This window comes from Anomalospiza imberbis, chromosome 5, assembly GCF_031753505.1.
Source record: "Anomalospiza imberbis isolate Cuckoo-Finch-1a 21T00152 chromosome 5, ASM3175350v1, whole genome shotgun sequence".
Lineage (NCBI taxonomy): Eukaryota > Metazoa > Chordata > Aves > Passeriformes > Viduidae > Anomalospiza > Anomalospiza imberbis.
Window position 1 is genome coordinate 32,801,510 of NC_089685.1, and position 16,601 is coordinate 32,818,110.

General features: G+C 39.3%; 1 protein-coding gene across 1 annotated transcript in view; it reads right to left on the minus strand.

Annotated features, from left to right (window-relative positions):
* The window catches only part of WIF1 (WNT inhibitory factor 1), a 37,325-nt gene that overhangs the window by 10,330 nt on the left and 10,394 nt on the right, over positions 1 to 16,601 (minus strand). Inside the window, exons 3-5 of the mRNA XM_068190132.1 lie at positions 9,603 to 9,711; positions 3,670 to 3,810; positions 484 to 579 (exon numbers count right to left, since the gene is read on the minus strand). Of these exons, the coding sequence (XP_068046233.1) occupies positions 484 to 579; positions 3,670 to 3,810; positions 9,603 to 9,711 (346 nt within the window). The remainder of the gene's footprint in view (positions 1 to 483; positions 580 to 3,669; positions 3,811 to 9,602; positions 9,712 to 16,601) is intronic.

The following is a 16,601-nucleotide window of genomic DNA, read 5'->3' on the forward strand; positions in this document are numbered from 1 at the left end:
TTCCTGGTTCTTCACTCCTGGAAACGTTGGTTTGGGCTATTATCCACTCATGGAAGAGAAAGAGAATCTTCCCTTCATCCTCCCATTTTTGTTTTCAGCCTGCTTACAAATCTGATCTTATCTGCAAATAAACAAATGCAGAGCAACTAAAGTACTGTCCTTTGTTTCACAGCTAGTCCTCATTAGCAGAAGAATTTTACTTAATCTTCTTGCCAGATGGATTCCCTGTGATTAGGGATCACTTAGCTATTGCATCAGTTTTTGTTAAAAGCAATTTGTGAAAGAGAAAATGTTTTTCATGTAAGCAATTCGTATTTCCACTAGACCATGGATGGCAATAACAATTCTCTTACATTATGAACTCAAAATATACAAAATCTTCAGAACAGGCCATTCTTAATTTTTGGAGAGCCTACAGTGTAGGAGATACAGTTTTTTTGAGATTGTGGTAAAGAAGACAGTTGAGATTCTTTATTAAATTACCTTTCTCACAATGAGGCCCATAAAATCCATCAGGACATTCACAGACATGTCTTTCGTTGCAAACCCCTCCATTTCTGCATCCTCCTGGACATTCCGCTTCATAAAATATAACAACAATCTTAATTAAAATGTTATATACTTCAGCTGCCAGCCAGACCTCAGTAGGATTAATGTATTTCTTTGACACAAGAGTTAAAATATTTGCTGGCAGACAAACACTGAAGAAATGGAAATTCAGCTAAGATTTATTCAAGATAAATTAGTTTCTCTTTTAGTAGTCTACAAATAGATGTTCCATCACATGTTCACACGGGTGCTGCACTTGTTGGTGGACTCTGTATTTTCATTTCTCTACTGCTTTATAAGTGCATGAGCAATGTGGATGCTCTGCTCAGTCCAGTACTTTATTTTCTGTGTGGAAATGAGCAGGCAACTTAGTGCAGAACTTGCATGGCTGGTTAGACCTACCCTTAGTATGCAGGACCAGTTTCGATTTCTGCAGCCTGAAGTAGACATTACTGCAACCTGCATTGCATTAATTACCACATCTGTTAATACTGAGGTGACAACGATGAAATCTGTGTTCACATGAAAGAGTGAGCATCAAGGCTAAATGGAAGAAGGCCAGAAAGGAAGATGAAAGCACTCCTGCACAACAGTTCTGCATCATCATCAACTCTCATTCATATCTCAATTATTGATCAAAGACGTAAAAGCATTTGGCAACACTGGCAGGATTATACAAGTATGAGAGATACTTCTGGGTGCCACCACCATCCTCAAAACACCAGAGTCCATCAAACAAGAAGGCAAGCCCTATGGAACATCATCAAAAAGGGCTGCTTGGTAGAAAAACAGGTACTCAAAAATGCCTTCCCAGATCCCTCACAGAGAATAAGGCAGCCAGGAGAGACTGCCTATTCCCATTAGAAAAACTTAACATCAGTAGGGATCAGTGGTAGGCGCAACCTCCTCATCTTGATTCTCTGTTGTGTGACATTCCAAGTGAGAAGGTTCAAAACCTCGGAGGTAAAATGATATGCCTTAAAAGTAAGGCCGTCTGCAGCTGTAGTAGTTGTAGTAAAGGATTTTTGTTTCTAACACTGTATTCTAGGACTTTTTCTGGAAATGCTTCTCTCTTTGTACTTAAATGCAGAGCTGCTGTTCATTACCAAAAAAATGCATGCTTAAATACATTCAATTTCAAGCAGAAAAGTAGGAAAATATATATTTTTTCTTTGTGACCACCTTTTAGCCACAACAAATTCTCTCTTATCCACAAAATTGCTCCATTGCTCCCCCCATTACCTCTGCTGGGTCCTTTCAGTATGGCCAAGAATAACTGGAATCAGTGACTAGGGCCCTGACAGGAGGTCTTCACCATATATGATATCTTTCAGAGGAAGGAAACTCACACCTACCTAATACCAACCACTAAAGACATTCTTATCCTTCTCAGCATCAGTCCTAAAACACTGCTGTTTACACTTTACTAGACACAGGGCAGTAATGGGAGTTATTCCCTTGTGGTCTGGAAGAAATGATGTGAGAAAGCTCCTCCTCTGCATGTCTCTAAAGTTTGGAAAATCTTCCTTGTGTCTTTCAGCTGGCTCCACGAACAAAGGACTGGGACAATAATCAACTCCAGGTTTCTTGAGAGGTCATATGATGCAACACTGCTAAATTGTTTGATATTACAACTCATATAAAAATGGTAACAACAAATAATAACACAGAAATGATAACTTGGATGACTGCTACTACTAAACTGAGTTTGGAGCCCTTCCTCTTTAAACCACTATTTTCCAAAATACAGACCTGTAACTCTGCTCTCCCTATTAGAATACTCCAATGCTATTTCCAAAGTTTATTGAGTTCAGTATCTTTGAGCTGAACTGAAAATAAAAAGATAGGAAAAGTTTTATGTTGTATTTGCACCGGACACACAACTTCATACATGAGATCTAATTGATTTTGTGTACTTTAAGCCTCAATTTTTCTTCCTGATTCTCTGCCCACTTCTTCTCCCCCTCCTCCACTTTCCCTGGGCTAATTGGCAGCAGCAAGGCTTCAAAGGGGACAAGCAGCTTTGCTATTTGGGCATAGTGAGGTTTCAAAGAATAAACAGCTCTTGCTCCCACTGCTCAGTCTTTGAAGCCACAGTACAGCCAATTATCTCAGAGAAAATAGTGCAGAGAAGAAAATGTGGGACTATGAACAAAGATTTAATAGAAAAGAAAAATTCTTGTTCTTTGTACGTCAGCCGTCTCATGAGTTAATTTGATACAATTGCACATGATATGGGATAATTATTTTATCTTAGACACTGATTTTTCAATTTCCATAGCCTCAGCTTAAAATGATAATTATAGTTGTTTGTGGCATATCAAATTAATTCAGAAAGTCTTATTACATAGTGCTTATGGTTCATAGATCAGTTAATTGAACAACTGCTCTCTTTTCCAAGCAAATACTGCAAAAACTTCATGGCTTTTCTTCTACCAGTGTGTCCTCTGTGTGTTTACTGCTTGATAAGTGGAAGTACTGAACACCAAGTTCTACCATTTTACCTGTATCAAAAGCCAAGAGGTTGCACCTGAGCTACAGAGAAGGTGAAGCCAAGTTTTGCAGAAATTTTCTTATTTAAGACTTTTGTATTCACTTTGGATGTGCAAGTTTGAGATTTAGAGACCTAACAGCAGCAAGCTGGAACCAAGGCACTGACAGCATTAATTGATACCCGTGTCCCCACTGTAGGTCCCAGAAGGTCAGTTCCCCTGATGATGTGTCATTTCTGGAAACATTAACCTCAGCCTGCTTTCACAGAACTAGCTCTCCTCCAAGCACCTCAAATTGTTTGCTAAAAGAGGCTTTTCATATGATACATCTCTATCAATGTCCTTAATTACCATCCTACTGATGTTAATGTGATGAGCAGTGAACAGGAGGAGGAAGAAATGCCTCCAACCCAGTCTGCTAAGGGAGTTCTGTAAGAAAAGGCTCAGTAAACATGCAGTAAATGATCAGCAAATGCACACAGAGCCAGAAAGCCTGGAATTCACCATGATTGCTACACATTGTGTGATTGCTTCATTTCCATCCTCTCTAGTTCTTACTCTAAATGAAACATAAGACAGTTAGGTGACCTGGTCTAACAGCATTGCAGTATGTTTTCTTCAGTGTTACCTTGCTGACAGGTTTTAAAGAAGATGGCATTCTGAGGCGTCTGGAGAATAATATTGCCTTCTGAATTCATTATGATCACATTCACTTCAAATGCAGCGACCCCATCTTGTTTTCCAAGGCAAGGAAATCCAACCTGAACAACTAAAAGGATAATAATACCAATAACACTTATATTTACGTGCACAAATACACATACATATAAAAGTATACATTGCAATACTAAAAAAATATTATGGATGTATTTAAACTTTGGAGGAATGCCATTGATGAAACAATGTAACACAAATCCCTTTATTCAGAGGTGGCTCTAGGGTTAGAACTAAAGCAGGACAGGAGAAGAGCTTGTGCTCATTTGCTGAAATAACCCCAAGAGCCTATAGCACAGACAGTGGTCTTAACACAACCATACTTTTCTTGCAGATGGAAAAATTACTCGTGTGGAAGTATCTGAGGATATATCAAAACAAGCTGAAAGCCTACTTTTAATTTTCTGAGATTAATTGGTCATTTCTATGCTAAATTTTCTATAACTTCTGTAAAAACATATATTTTGGGAAAAAAAAGCTACTTTAGGTAAGTTTTTCCTCATTTGGGTATTGCAATTATTACCTAAATAAGATACTGATCTAACCAAAACTTACTCCATAAAGTGCTGACAAAATGGTACACTTGATAAGTATTATCATGGGGGCAGTTTTTAAAAAAAAGACATAGACACCTCACTCTGACAACTAGTTAAGCGTAGTGACATTTGGACATTGCCTTTCCAGGAAAAATATTCAAACACTTTTGAAATACAAAGAGTTTAAGCAACTAATTAAGGCCAGTAAATCTGGAGTATTTTAATGATGAAGTAAGTCAAATACCTCAGAACTATGGAATTCTCTGTTGTGATTGTCACAAGTGCTCTCAGATAATCTTCAGATGAAATTATTTTATCTCTTTTCTACAAAATTGGCTCTTCTTAGCTGCTTAATAAGTCAAATCCAACTAATAGAAATTGTTTATTCCTTTCTTTTGAAGTTGGTCTGAGATTTCCGAATAAAATACAGAGCCAAAAGCCCAACATTTAGGTTGTTTTAGATTGCTTGTTATAAAAATTTTGCAAGCCATAATTTGGCCATTTTTGTTATTTGGTGCCTTGGTAAAATATAGAAGAATTTATTGCTAAAACACATTCTGCCTCTGGTAAGTCCTGCAAACTGAAAGGTCCCTTGCAGTTCTCATTCTAAAGCAATTACATAGTCAAAGGGCTTTTGCATCAACCTTTGCAAAGATCAAAACCATGCAACCAGGTGGCAAGAAGGAAACTCCTACAGTTGATTATTTAAAAACACATTTTAAATGCTGTGAACTTCTCAAACTGTAGTAACCTTCTTATAGCATAAGTGCAGGAGATCAGTGCTTGGATTAGGATGTGTTTTAGTCGAACAAATTGCAATGGAGAGGAAGATGTGGCAGACTGTTAATGACAGCACTACAGCTGTATCTAGATTGCACTGAATCGGTAGCAACCCCTGAACTCCCCTGAGATCTGACTGTGGTTTAAAAGCTTAGGGAAAAACTCAGCAATGCATCCCTAGAATCCAAGGCCACAGATCATAAACCTTTTATTCCAGCACTGATCACTCTGGAATTTTTGGACTTACCATGTGTCTGAACAGCTAGGCACACAGATATGCAGTAAAGGACCCTCCTGTGAGCAAAAACCACCTGGATCCTGGCTGAACTTTGTGGTGGTTCAGAGTTGAAATAAAGCCCCTAAGCTCTTCCTGAGTCTTTGCATTTTTATGCCTGTTTGAATAATGCTAAGTACCCACCAACAGCACCACAGTCAAACCAAAGAGAGAAGTCCCTTGCATCAAAAAACATGGCCATGAGCTCCTGTGGCCCATCACGGTGCTGAGCAGAGCTGCAGTAGGGCAAACCTCAGCTCGGGTCCCTGCTTCACTAATTCAGGATGCAGTCTACATTTGTCCATCACTGGCTAAAAACAAGGAGAGGGAATCACAGACATGGACTTCTTTCTGTTAACCATCCTCCTACCACCAGGCCAGAAAACAGCCTCTCCTGCACATATACATTTCTGTATCCTCTGGAGCACTTGTATCCAGGGCTGCAGAGCTTGTGGCTCTAACGGGAACAAGGAAAGTTTAACAGATTTGAAAAGTAACCTAAGGAAACCTAGTGACTGAAATCTAATTTAATTTTAGGTAGTAATTAGAATGCTCTCCTAGGATGCAGAGGATGCAGGTTTAATACCTTTTGTCTGGGAGGTCATGCCTTTTCCCTCCGCTTAGGAAACTGAGGTTCTCTAAATTGTCTTCAGTAGAAGCAGGCTGAGAGTAACTCCTGTATGTCTGCAAGCCCTTCAAGTTTGCAAGCAATTGCCTTACCCACTAAGCAAATATGCCAAAGCCAACAACAAAACCCACCTTTAGTCTCTGGTGGGACTGCTAAAGGGACAGCTCTGAATGACCAATCTCAACAGAAGCAGGCATGAAAGGTTTGGAGGGGAGAGGGAGCCCATACACAGTCCTGCAGCCCACTGCAATTCTACCAGCACGGCAGACAGAGCAGAGATGGTGTTGCACTCAGAGAAGACACTGATTTCTGCCGCTGAGCTTGGAGAGATTTTCAGCATCTTTGGATGTTCAGCACCTATATTTTAATGTCTCAACACTGGCAGTGGGCAGAGAGAGAAGGATCCTGAGCCTGGCTGGTGGACTGTGGGGGCTGCAAGAAATGCACGAAGTAGCGTTGTGCCAGCAGCCTGGTCACAGCAGCCTGCACCAGCACTGCACTGCCTGGGTCAGACAGGGACAGGAGGGGCCAACTCAGGTCACTTAGGGGGCCAGCTCTTTCTCAGTCACAGGCCACTACATTGCTCCTGGCACAGACCTATAGCTGTGTTTACCTCTCTGAGTGTGATGTTCAAGATGTTAATCACTGCCACAAAAATGACTCACTTTGTTTTGAACTTGCTAACCTCAGATTGAATCACTGGACCTTCACAGGCTTTCCCCTTCAGTCAGAAATGAGAAGCCAGCTACTTCTCATTAGGCAGATATCCACACTCCTCCCAAATATCTTCTTTTGCACAAGCTGAACAGTCTTAGCTCTTTAAGATCCCACTGAAAAGCATCTCCAGCCTTCTTGACATCTTACCATGTGTTTAGGTATAACAATATCCATGTTGTGAGCACTGAATCAGCTACCAACTCTGGGACTTGGGAATGGGTTTTCAAATAAGTCTAAGGAACGTAGGTGATTTAAATCTCACTTAAATCCAAGGAGAATTTGGTACCTCATCTCAGGATATACTGAATTAGAGAATGCTGAGAAGGACAAGGCTGCATCCAAAGAGAAGCAATTGAGTAGGTTGTGACTCTTCAAAGTCTGGTAAAGAGAAAAAAAATCAGGGAATACATAATAGATGTGTACAAAACCATGGATAGGATGATCAGTATAGATTGGCTACTGTCTCTACCAGTGCAAGGACCAGTGCCTATCAGATGAAGCTGTTGCAGCCAGACTTGAAATGACAGGAGGGGGATCTTCATGCAATGGATGTCAGTGAACTCCTTGCCAAGGTGATTTGAGATAACAGAAGATGATATGGACTCAAGGACCGCCTGGAGAAGTACTAGAGAGATCTATAACTCATGTGAGCTTACAAAGTAGACAAATCACTTAAGACACAGGAAATCAAGCTGAAGGTAGTAAAAGCTGAGAGGGTAAATGGAAGTATCATATGTGCTTGTCCTCCTTTTGCTCTTCCACAGGTCTTCTTATGGCCACCACTGGCCATAAGGCAAATACAGGGCTAGAGAGGCCCTACTGCACTAAAGCTCTTCATATGCCTTATATGGAGACAGATATCCTCAAAGAAGTTTCAAGAGTCCACTGATTTTTATAAAACCATTGGTTTAATTACCTCTGAATAAGGTATGAGTTAATCCTCATTCTTGTTTCCCATGCTCATGTTTATTATAATTGTCTTTCCCCTTTTATTTCTCCTTAACTGTCTGTAAAGGCAATTAATTTTCTTTGGGCAAAAACACTTTTTCAAAAAATACCATAAATGCTGATTTGTTACTAAATACAAGCTTGTGGTTGAATTTCTTCTGACATCTGTATATATAGAAAAAGTCTTTGGTAATGCAGTAGATCCAGGCAAACTAGACTAGATTTGTCAACTCTGTTTTGTCAACATTTAAATTACAGCAGTAACTACAAAGTAGCAAACAATCACTACCTTGATAGCATGTATTTACTTAGGACTACTTAGTTAGTTTTGGCCAGCTAACAAGGACTGTAAAAACCCCACCATAACAGTACTGTCTCACCATTAACAGTGACATGCTTCAAGTACTGTATGGGTACTGAGCACTGGAACACCAAAGCACTTAAATATTGCTTATATATACACCCAGTGCAGTGGTGCCCTGCACATGATCCATGTAAGGGAACACCACAGACAAGACCCTATTAGCCCTGGAACTGAGGTACCAGTGCAGCCAACAGGGTAAGTCCTTTTTGGCTTCAATAACATCTCCCATCATTATGGTTAACAGACCTCCTGCTGCAACTGTGAGCTCTCATCTCTGGCCTCCCTGCACTTTTAGATTAAGTTTTCCTAAACACAATCAGAAAAGGGTAATTTTGGTCTAGCCTGTCTAGATAGTTACAAATTAAAGGAGAAACTAGGTAAAATTAGAGAGTGCTGAGGGCAGCAGAGAGTGCTTTTCACATATCTCACCTGCTTTACAAGGAGATGGAAATAATGCTTAACAACAACTTGGCCCCTGTGACTTTTAGGTTGCTTTTAAGGATCTTTATTTGACATTCATTGGGCTTGGAACCAATTCAATTGCAGCAGTTGTGGTACAAATATCATACCATCTTTCACCCAAATCTATTTTCAATACCACTGCTTCAATCCACACTGAATAGAGAGACCAATCGTTCATGCTAAATTCCAGGTGTCATGGCAAAAAGGGGTATTGAAACATTACTTCAATGCCAATCTACTGCAAACTGAAAATGGAGAATATTATACACAACCTTTCAGAATTTATCCACTGAAAAAGAGAGAAGGAATAAAGACTCATCAAAGATGAAAACTTGTATATCAGTGCTTCATTTGCAGTCCAATCCTCCTGTTTTATTGCTCATTTCTTTCCCACATTTATCCCACTGGTTGGCTAAGGCAATTTAGGAAACGATGATCACTAAGACACCACTGTCATCCAGATACATATTTCTGCCTTCCTACCAGAGGCTACCACATATGAACCCTGAAACAGATCACATAAACTGTTATTTATGCACTTCAGAACTAACCAGATTCAATAATCTTTCATGGAAATCTTTTTTACTCAAATCAGCTCACTATGCACCATGGCATTTCTGGAGCGTTTGCATCTGCTTGGGCTCAGCCTCTGCTGTGACGCTGTAAATTCCAGTGAAGGATTAAGAATGCACAACTAGGGGATAAATGATAAATTATAAGTGATAATATCCTAAACTAGAACTTGTGTCTTTGAACTGAATGCCTGATGACCCCAAATGAAAGCAAAACATCCACAAACTGCAACTTCTGAGAAACAGAATATTTTGATAACTTTTCTGATAGTGATCAAAGAATTTGTTTTCCAAGACTTGTACAACTTAAGTAATAGCATTCGTGAATTCTATGCAACAGTTTTGCACAAGTTTCTGCTGATTTATCTACACATAAGACCTTCATGTGTCTTGACTCAGACAAAATATACTGCTGGACTTAGGCAAGGCAATTACAAACTGTCTGGTGGCAAGCATTGCTTTAGGCAATAAACTTCAGAACTACAATTCATAATGAAATATTTAGACTGTACTGGCTGTAGAATATATTTTACAGAAACAAAATTTATAATATCAACAGTACAAACCTGATGCTTTATGAGGAACTGTTCCAAGCAGGGGGATATTTATAGTTGGATCAGCCATTATGCCTTTATCCAAAGAGTGCAAAGACAGGAATTCATAGTAGTACTCGGCCTACGACAAAATAAATGAAAAAATCTATATTTATTTTAATTGTATTCACAGAAGCAAACTATTGAGTACATAAACTATAGCAGAACTACTACACTTTTCATGATGCCATTCATTGGATTAGTTTCTATAATTTCCCTGAGTGCTTCTTCATCTAAACATAATTTTCAGTTCATTTCCTCTTATTTCATAGATTGCAAGTGACCATACACAGGATTTTTGGGCAGAATCCTCTTGGAACTGACTGGTGAGCCTGGATGACCTACCTGTACCACAAGCGCAGTTTAAAGGACATCGGCACATACAAGTGTGGCATGAGATTTTCCAGGCTTGCTCTTGGTTGATCTGCACAGCATAGCACCTTGGGTAAACAGTGCCAGGCAGTGAGTAGCCACGCTACTGGGGCACCACAGCAGGACACATGTTTTGTTTACAGCTCTGACACTGCCTTGTTCAACCCTGCTCCACTACATTGCTCCAAGTGTGGAGCTGAGAACTCTCCTATCAAGCTGGCTTCATGTCACACATTAACTGCAACATCAGTGATCTGTTTTGGCGATGTCTAAAAAATGTCGGCATGATTTAAAAACTACTTTCCACTACCTTAATCCAACCCCCCATAAGCACCTGCATTGTGGCACAAATTGTAGGCTCTGGTACTTTTGTCCATGGGAGCCTGGCCTCCCATTGGGTCATCTGTTCAAATTTCTTCATATTTGATGCAAAGTGCCATCATGTGTCTGCAGTGTGGCTGCACACACTGCATACACCTGAGATGTACGCACCTTAGCCAGTCACTAGAGGCTTCCACTACTGTCAGTAGCACAACTGCTGGTGTGTAGAGCAAGTGGAAATGAAACTTTTATGTTAAATTGTGGCATCTCATTTACCATGAAGCATACAAGAGATTGCAGGTAATTCTATCTGCTGTTCTCAGGTAAATACTTGAGACCTTAGCATAGGCACTGGCAAAAATGTGTTTCAGTCTGCTCACTGACAGTAGACACTACTGTTCTGCCTACCTTTTAGACAAAACAGTGCAGCAAAGAGAGACTAAAGCCAAAATTTGGGCTGATAAACGATAGCTAGTTTATGTCTATAAGATGTCTGTCCATGTCCTTAGCCAGAACAAGGTCCTTTTTCTCCTGTAATATCCTGGCTCCCTAGTACAACAAGGACTGATGACACCAGAAAAGCACTCATGACTTGGGTAGAATGGTTGTTATGAAATTCCTGATCAGCCCTGGCAGCACATCCTCTTGCTCTGTAGGGACAATAAGGAGACCCCATAACACAGAGGAGAGGGCATGAGGGACTACACTCCACATGGACAATCTTCAGAGAGTGTTGCGTAGGCACAGAGACCTCAGAGGAGGACTTGCAAAACAATAGGACAGGAAACAATGAAAGGTTTTAAGTAGGGGTTAAACACATGGAATGAATGTGTGAGGAGACAGGACATGGAGAGGAACAGTAAAACCAGAGATGCAAAATGAAGTCTGGGGTAATGTTCAAAATGCTGCTTTTAATTAAAGACTTTTTTTTCCAATACAATATACCATGCCAAAATATGAAAAAAGGCCATAAAGTCAGATTGTGAATATTTTTGTTTTCAAATAAAACTTTGGTTCAGAAAAATAATTGTATGTCTCCACACATCTATGGAATAGTGCAGTGAGTGATTCAAGGCTCCACTGTCTGTTTCTCATTGGTTAGCTTTGATGTTTGGTCATATCTAAACCAGGTCATAATGAGTTATGACCTAGGATATTAAAACATTATGTTTTTACTATTCTAGTAAACAACAACTGGTAACTAGACCAAATAGCTCCACTTCCGTATTTCCATTCCAAACACACTGTTGTAGAAGGTCAGCTTGTGAGCCAGATTCCCAATTTGTAGGAAAAGGACTGGAATCTCATTTTTTAGAGCAAATTGTCTAGAGCCTAAGGATAAAGACAAGAAAGTTCCCCATGGAAAAAGGGATCCATTGCTGCACGAGCCACAATACTCACTGCCGCTCAAGGAAATTCCTCTAACTACGGTAGAGGCAAGGCAGTGGTTAGTGCCTGAGGCAGGAGTATGCTCTGATGGCATGTTCAAAAGATGGGAAGAGACATTGCACAAGCAATAGGCTGCTCAGAAGGAAAGCCAAACATTGCCCTGGGGAAGAGATAACTGCTCTCACTATTTCTCTGCAAGGGTTTGTACATCTGCTGAGTTGACAGAAACTGAACTTCTTGAAATGATAGTATCTAAGATCTGAAACACCTCAGATAGATCCAGCTAGCATAACTTCAAAGTCATGTGCTGCAGAGTATGTTTGCAAATCATGTGTACTGGATTGAGTTGGTTAAATTTTGACATAAAAGTTATATACAAAAATCTCAGTCTACAGAGGCTACACAGTGAAGCAGAGTAGTTTAACTCCTCAAATCTGTGAATCTAAAAATGATTTGACTACCATAAATCCTATCTATTTGGAGAAAATCTGTATTGACACTAACCCTGTATTGAGTCTCCAGTATTGTCCTGCTGTAACTGGAGTTGATTGCCGATTAACTTGCATTAATCCTCATGAGTGAAAAGCAAATAACATGCTCTCAGCAAATATTTACCATGCTTCAGCCTACCATGAAATTTAGTGATGATGGTTAATTGAAGATATAGGTCTGTGGAATTAAAATATTTTCCAGTCACTACTGTAATTTATGCTGTCCATGGTCATTGTGAGTGACCTGGTAGTGAGAACGAAATTTGCTTTGATATTGTTGGCAGTAAAGGGAAAAAATCCATAATCTGTAATCCCTTTTCCATTATAAAGGCACTCTCATGGTTTTGGGGTTTTTTTTTGTTTGTTTGTTTGGTTTGGTTTGGTTTGGTTTTTGCTTTATTTTGTTTTTTTAAGCCAGCCTACAAACTCTTTGGATCTTAGATGAACAGTGTTGTCAAAGGTGGTGAAGCAAATGGGGTTTGCATTAAATTGCTGATCACTGACAATTGCACACTTTGCATGGACAAAGGACTTTTACCTTGACTTCAGGAAGCACCTAAGGAGAAGTATGCTTTATTTCTGTGGAAAATCTTTGTTTGAGGTCCCCAGAAACTGAGGCAAGGACCCCTGCAGATCTTGTGTGAACGGTCTGGGGAGTTGGTGCTTTCAGGCAGCAGGTAGCCCCAAGCAGCTGCCCTTTAACAGTTCCCCATGTGGGTAAAGCGGAGAGAGGAAATTTCACTTTAGGCAAATAATTCCTTGGTCGGGATTAACTTTTATGGACTTTGAATGGCTGTTTTCTATAAATCAGAGGAATTTAAAAGGTTATAAAAATAATGAAGCCCTCTAACAAGTATTGCAGAAAACATCTGTCGGCAGTTTGGTTTTAAATGATATACAGTTAAAACTCCTACAGATCTCCCTTCCTTGGTCAAGATCTACTGCACTGAAGTTCTCTTATCATTCAAATGCCATGTTGTTTCTGCCTGTTTTTTTCTTTCATGTTTTATTAAAGAACTCACAATAATATGCTTTATGTTTTCTTCCTTTTATGTGACAGACAGAGAATTGTAGTACCTAAAGCAAAGCAAAGCAGCTTGAACTGTTGTATGTTATGGTTCAATAACCTAATGAAATCTGCACCCTTTCTAATTAAGAACCAAATGTATGTTAGCTTTGAAAGTAGATGTAAGAAATTAACTATATTTTCTTCTCATTATTTTAAAGAGATCAGTGGTGAATGTTCTGCTATCAATTAAATGGCAAATATATTTTAATGCCAATTTTCTATATTTAAAGAAAGAAACACATCAAAGAAGTTCCTTTTTATCCCAGATCCACAAATATTTCTAGCTATGCACACACTGGAAGATTCTACCCTGCATTATCCATAGCAGATGCTCACAGCTGCATATGCCATAAATAAAGTCACGAAGTGAGACAATGTATGTGTTTGTTAGGTGTTTACAGCATGGACCATTGCTTCTCCAAGATATTAACTGCATTAGGTCAGAGAAGTTGGTCTGTCTTCCAAGATGAAACATGAAGCAAAGTGAGATGAATTCCAGCAAAGATTATCCGTACTGAGCTTACCAGGCCATTGAAGGAGTCTGGCCAGAGTAGGAATATATACGTATATGTGAGCATTTTGTTACTGCAGTGCAGTCTAGACACTGCTGTAATGAGCAACATAATGGGGCTTCCTTAGACAAGCAGATAATAAAGTGTCTGCCTACAGACTGCCCATTTTTGTGCTAGGGACAGAACCCATGAGTTGGTCCTGTCACAGAGTGGGTAAACCATTTTTCACACCTCAGTGTAACACAGAAACTTGCTGTCAGCCTCAAGAGGTAAACCTAAAATGGGAGGCATGCTCAACAACAGGAAGTGATACTGAAACCTGCTCTGAGAAAATCAATTTACACAGAAGACAGGATAATCTGACTGTCTTCCAGTATCACCTGCTAAGGGTGTGGGAATGGACTGAAGCAGCAGGGTTAAAAAAACAGAGATGCACACAAAAGGAGGAATAGAGATATTTGCTGTTTCAAATAAATGAAAAAAAGGATGCAAACTAGAACTCAGAGAAATGGGCAACTGTAAAGAAAAATACATTACGTGACACTAGTAATTAGACAATGCTGTGGTGAAATGCTCACAAATCTGTAGAGCCTCTTCTATGCCTGCTTTTTTCACATTAAGGAAATCATGGCAGATTGAAGAAAATCCATGCACAAGAGGGAAGGCTTTTTAACAATAGAGTGCATCCCTGCATGAAACTTTCAACAATAACTACTTGTGGTTTTAATGGTTTTAGAAGAATGGTATAAAACTCTGATTTTGTCAATGGAAGATGACTAACTGGTGCTTAATGTCTCCTGTGGCATTCAGCTGTGGATGGCAGATCAGGTCCTCCAACAGAATGATTTATGAAATTGGGAAAGTGAAATTTATCGTTTGCTTTTAAAAGAAGCCTCAGATTTTGAAAGGTGACATTACAGGCTTCCAAGAATGCTTTGGACTGGTCTGAAATCTTTGCAGAATACATCAACTTTTCCTTCAAATAATGAGAAAATAATTTCTATAAAGATAAGTAATATTAAAAAATCACTGTCAAGAAGCTTGGTGAGGTCACAACACAATAGATTTAGATTATATTTGGCATTGTTTCTGTCAGTTGTCTGCTCTTTAGGAGACATGGGAAACAGGACTCCTACTCAGTCATTCTGAACAAATATTTTTTCTCACCAGACCCTGAGCTCTGGAGGCATTCTAGCATTTGAAGCAGTCTTTTGAAAGCAATCTCAGACTGGAAGCTGAAGGGCTTGCTAGAAAGACTGGGATTTGAGAGGAACAGAGGTGAAAAAGAAAAATCCAAGTATACCAGCACAGCATTAACTCTGAAAGTCATCATCATGCCAAAAAAGCAAGCTCCTGAGACAGAGGTGCAAATAAAAGCCTAGAACACATTCCTGTCCATCATTAGCCTGCTAATGACAATACGGTCTTGGTTTAGATCAGAGGCAACCCTTGATGCAGCAGGTATCTGCAGTGGGGCCAGTGGGGCTGTTCCACCAGGCTGGAGCCTTGGACAGCAGCATTTGTGCAAACAGATGCACAGCAACCTCCAGGTTAAGCACAAGCATGCGCACACAAAGGCATGCAGCAGGCACGATTTCCTTAAAACAGTCACAACAAATTTACAGCTCCTCAATGACGAAAGTCTGGGAGTTTCTCACTCCTCTGTCTTGCTTTATTTGGAAACAAAAGCAAAAGCAAAATAGCCCAACTTCCCATATTTAGGCCTTTTTTTGTTTAACACATTTTCTGTAATGCATTTCAGTATATTACATTCTGTAATGCATTTAGTACTAGAGTTACTTTTGAAAATAATTAAACTAAAAGAAGACAAAATCACTAAGGTTTTGACAAATTTGAATGGTCAATTAAATCTTGAAAATTTCTAGCAAGGAATAATATTTCTCTGCATGAACTAGGCCTGGTGCACAAGTTTCCTTTAAATTGTTTTTTCTTATGTCTTACAGATGAAAATTAGATAATTCTGCTTTGGGGAAGGGGAGAGAAGCAAACAGTATACCAAAAAGAGAAATACCATTAAGAGTTCAGATTTAAAGTAAGTAAAAACATACACGCGCCTTTTCTATCTTCAAATCTTCAACAAAACATATTGCTCTGAAAAATTGATAAAGGCTATTATCCTGAAGAGTTAATTCTTGTTCCAGCACAGCAAGGGCTAATTCATTCTTTGTTCACCCAGGAAAAGATTAGTGCTCTCTCTGGTGGACATTTCATGATCACAGACGTTCAAAATACCCATCTCCCAAAGCCAATTAAAAAGGAGAAAATTATTATTGTTCTTAGAGAAAAAAATACACAACACTGTCTCATCAGGTTACTTCCTAAGAAAACAAGTCTTTGCAGGTCTGCCACTGCCACCTGCAACATTTCTATGTGGCTCTATTTACAGTGAGAAAAGCCCACAGGGTTCTCCCCCTCACAGTTTGAAAAGTAAGTGAATAGCTTGGTTGGCTGATCCTGAGTGGGCATTTTTAGATTATAATCTGTTTACAGTTTCAGGCTTTGGATAGATTTATTGATAATTAATATTTACCCTGAAAATTCTTCACAGGGAATGTAAAATAATTTCAATAAAATCTTTACAATTAGGGAAGTGATCGCACTAACAAGTATTTAGGCTAGTTATGATGGGGATCTGAACAGACACTATATTTAGTTAAGCAGAATAGTTCTAAGAGCAAAAATGTAAACCTTAGAGATGGTGGCTCATCTGATGTGATGAGGGAAAGCTCCCAGATGAAGAATAAGCTAATCCACCTCTTGAATGGTGGTAAACATGGATAATGCATACAGATTCATT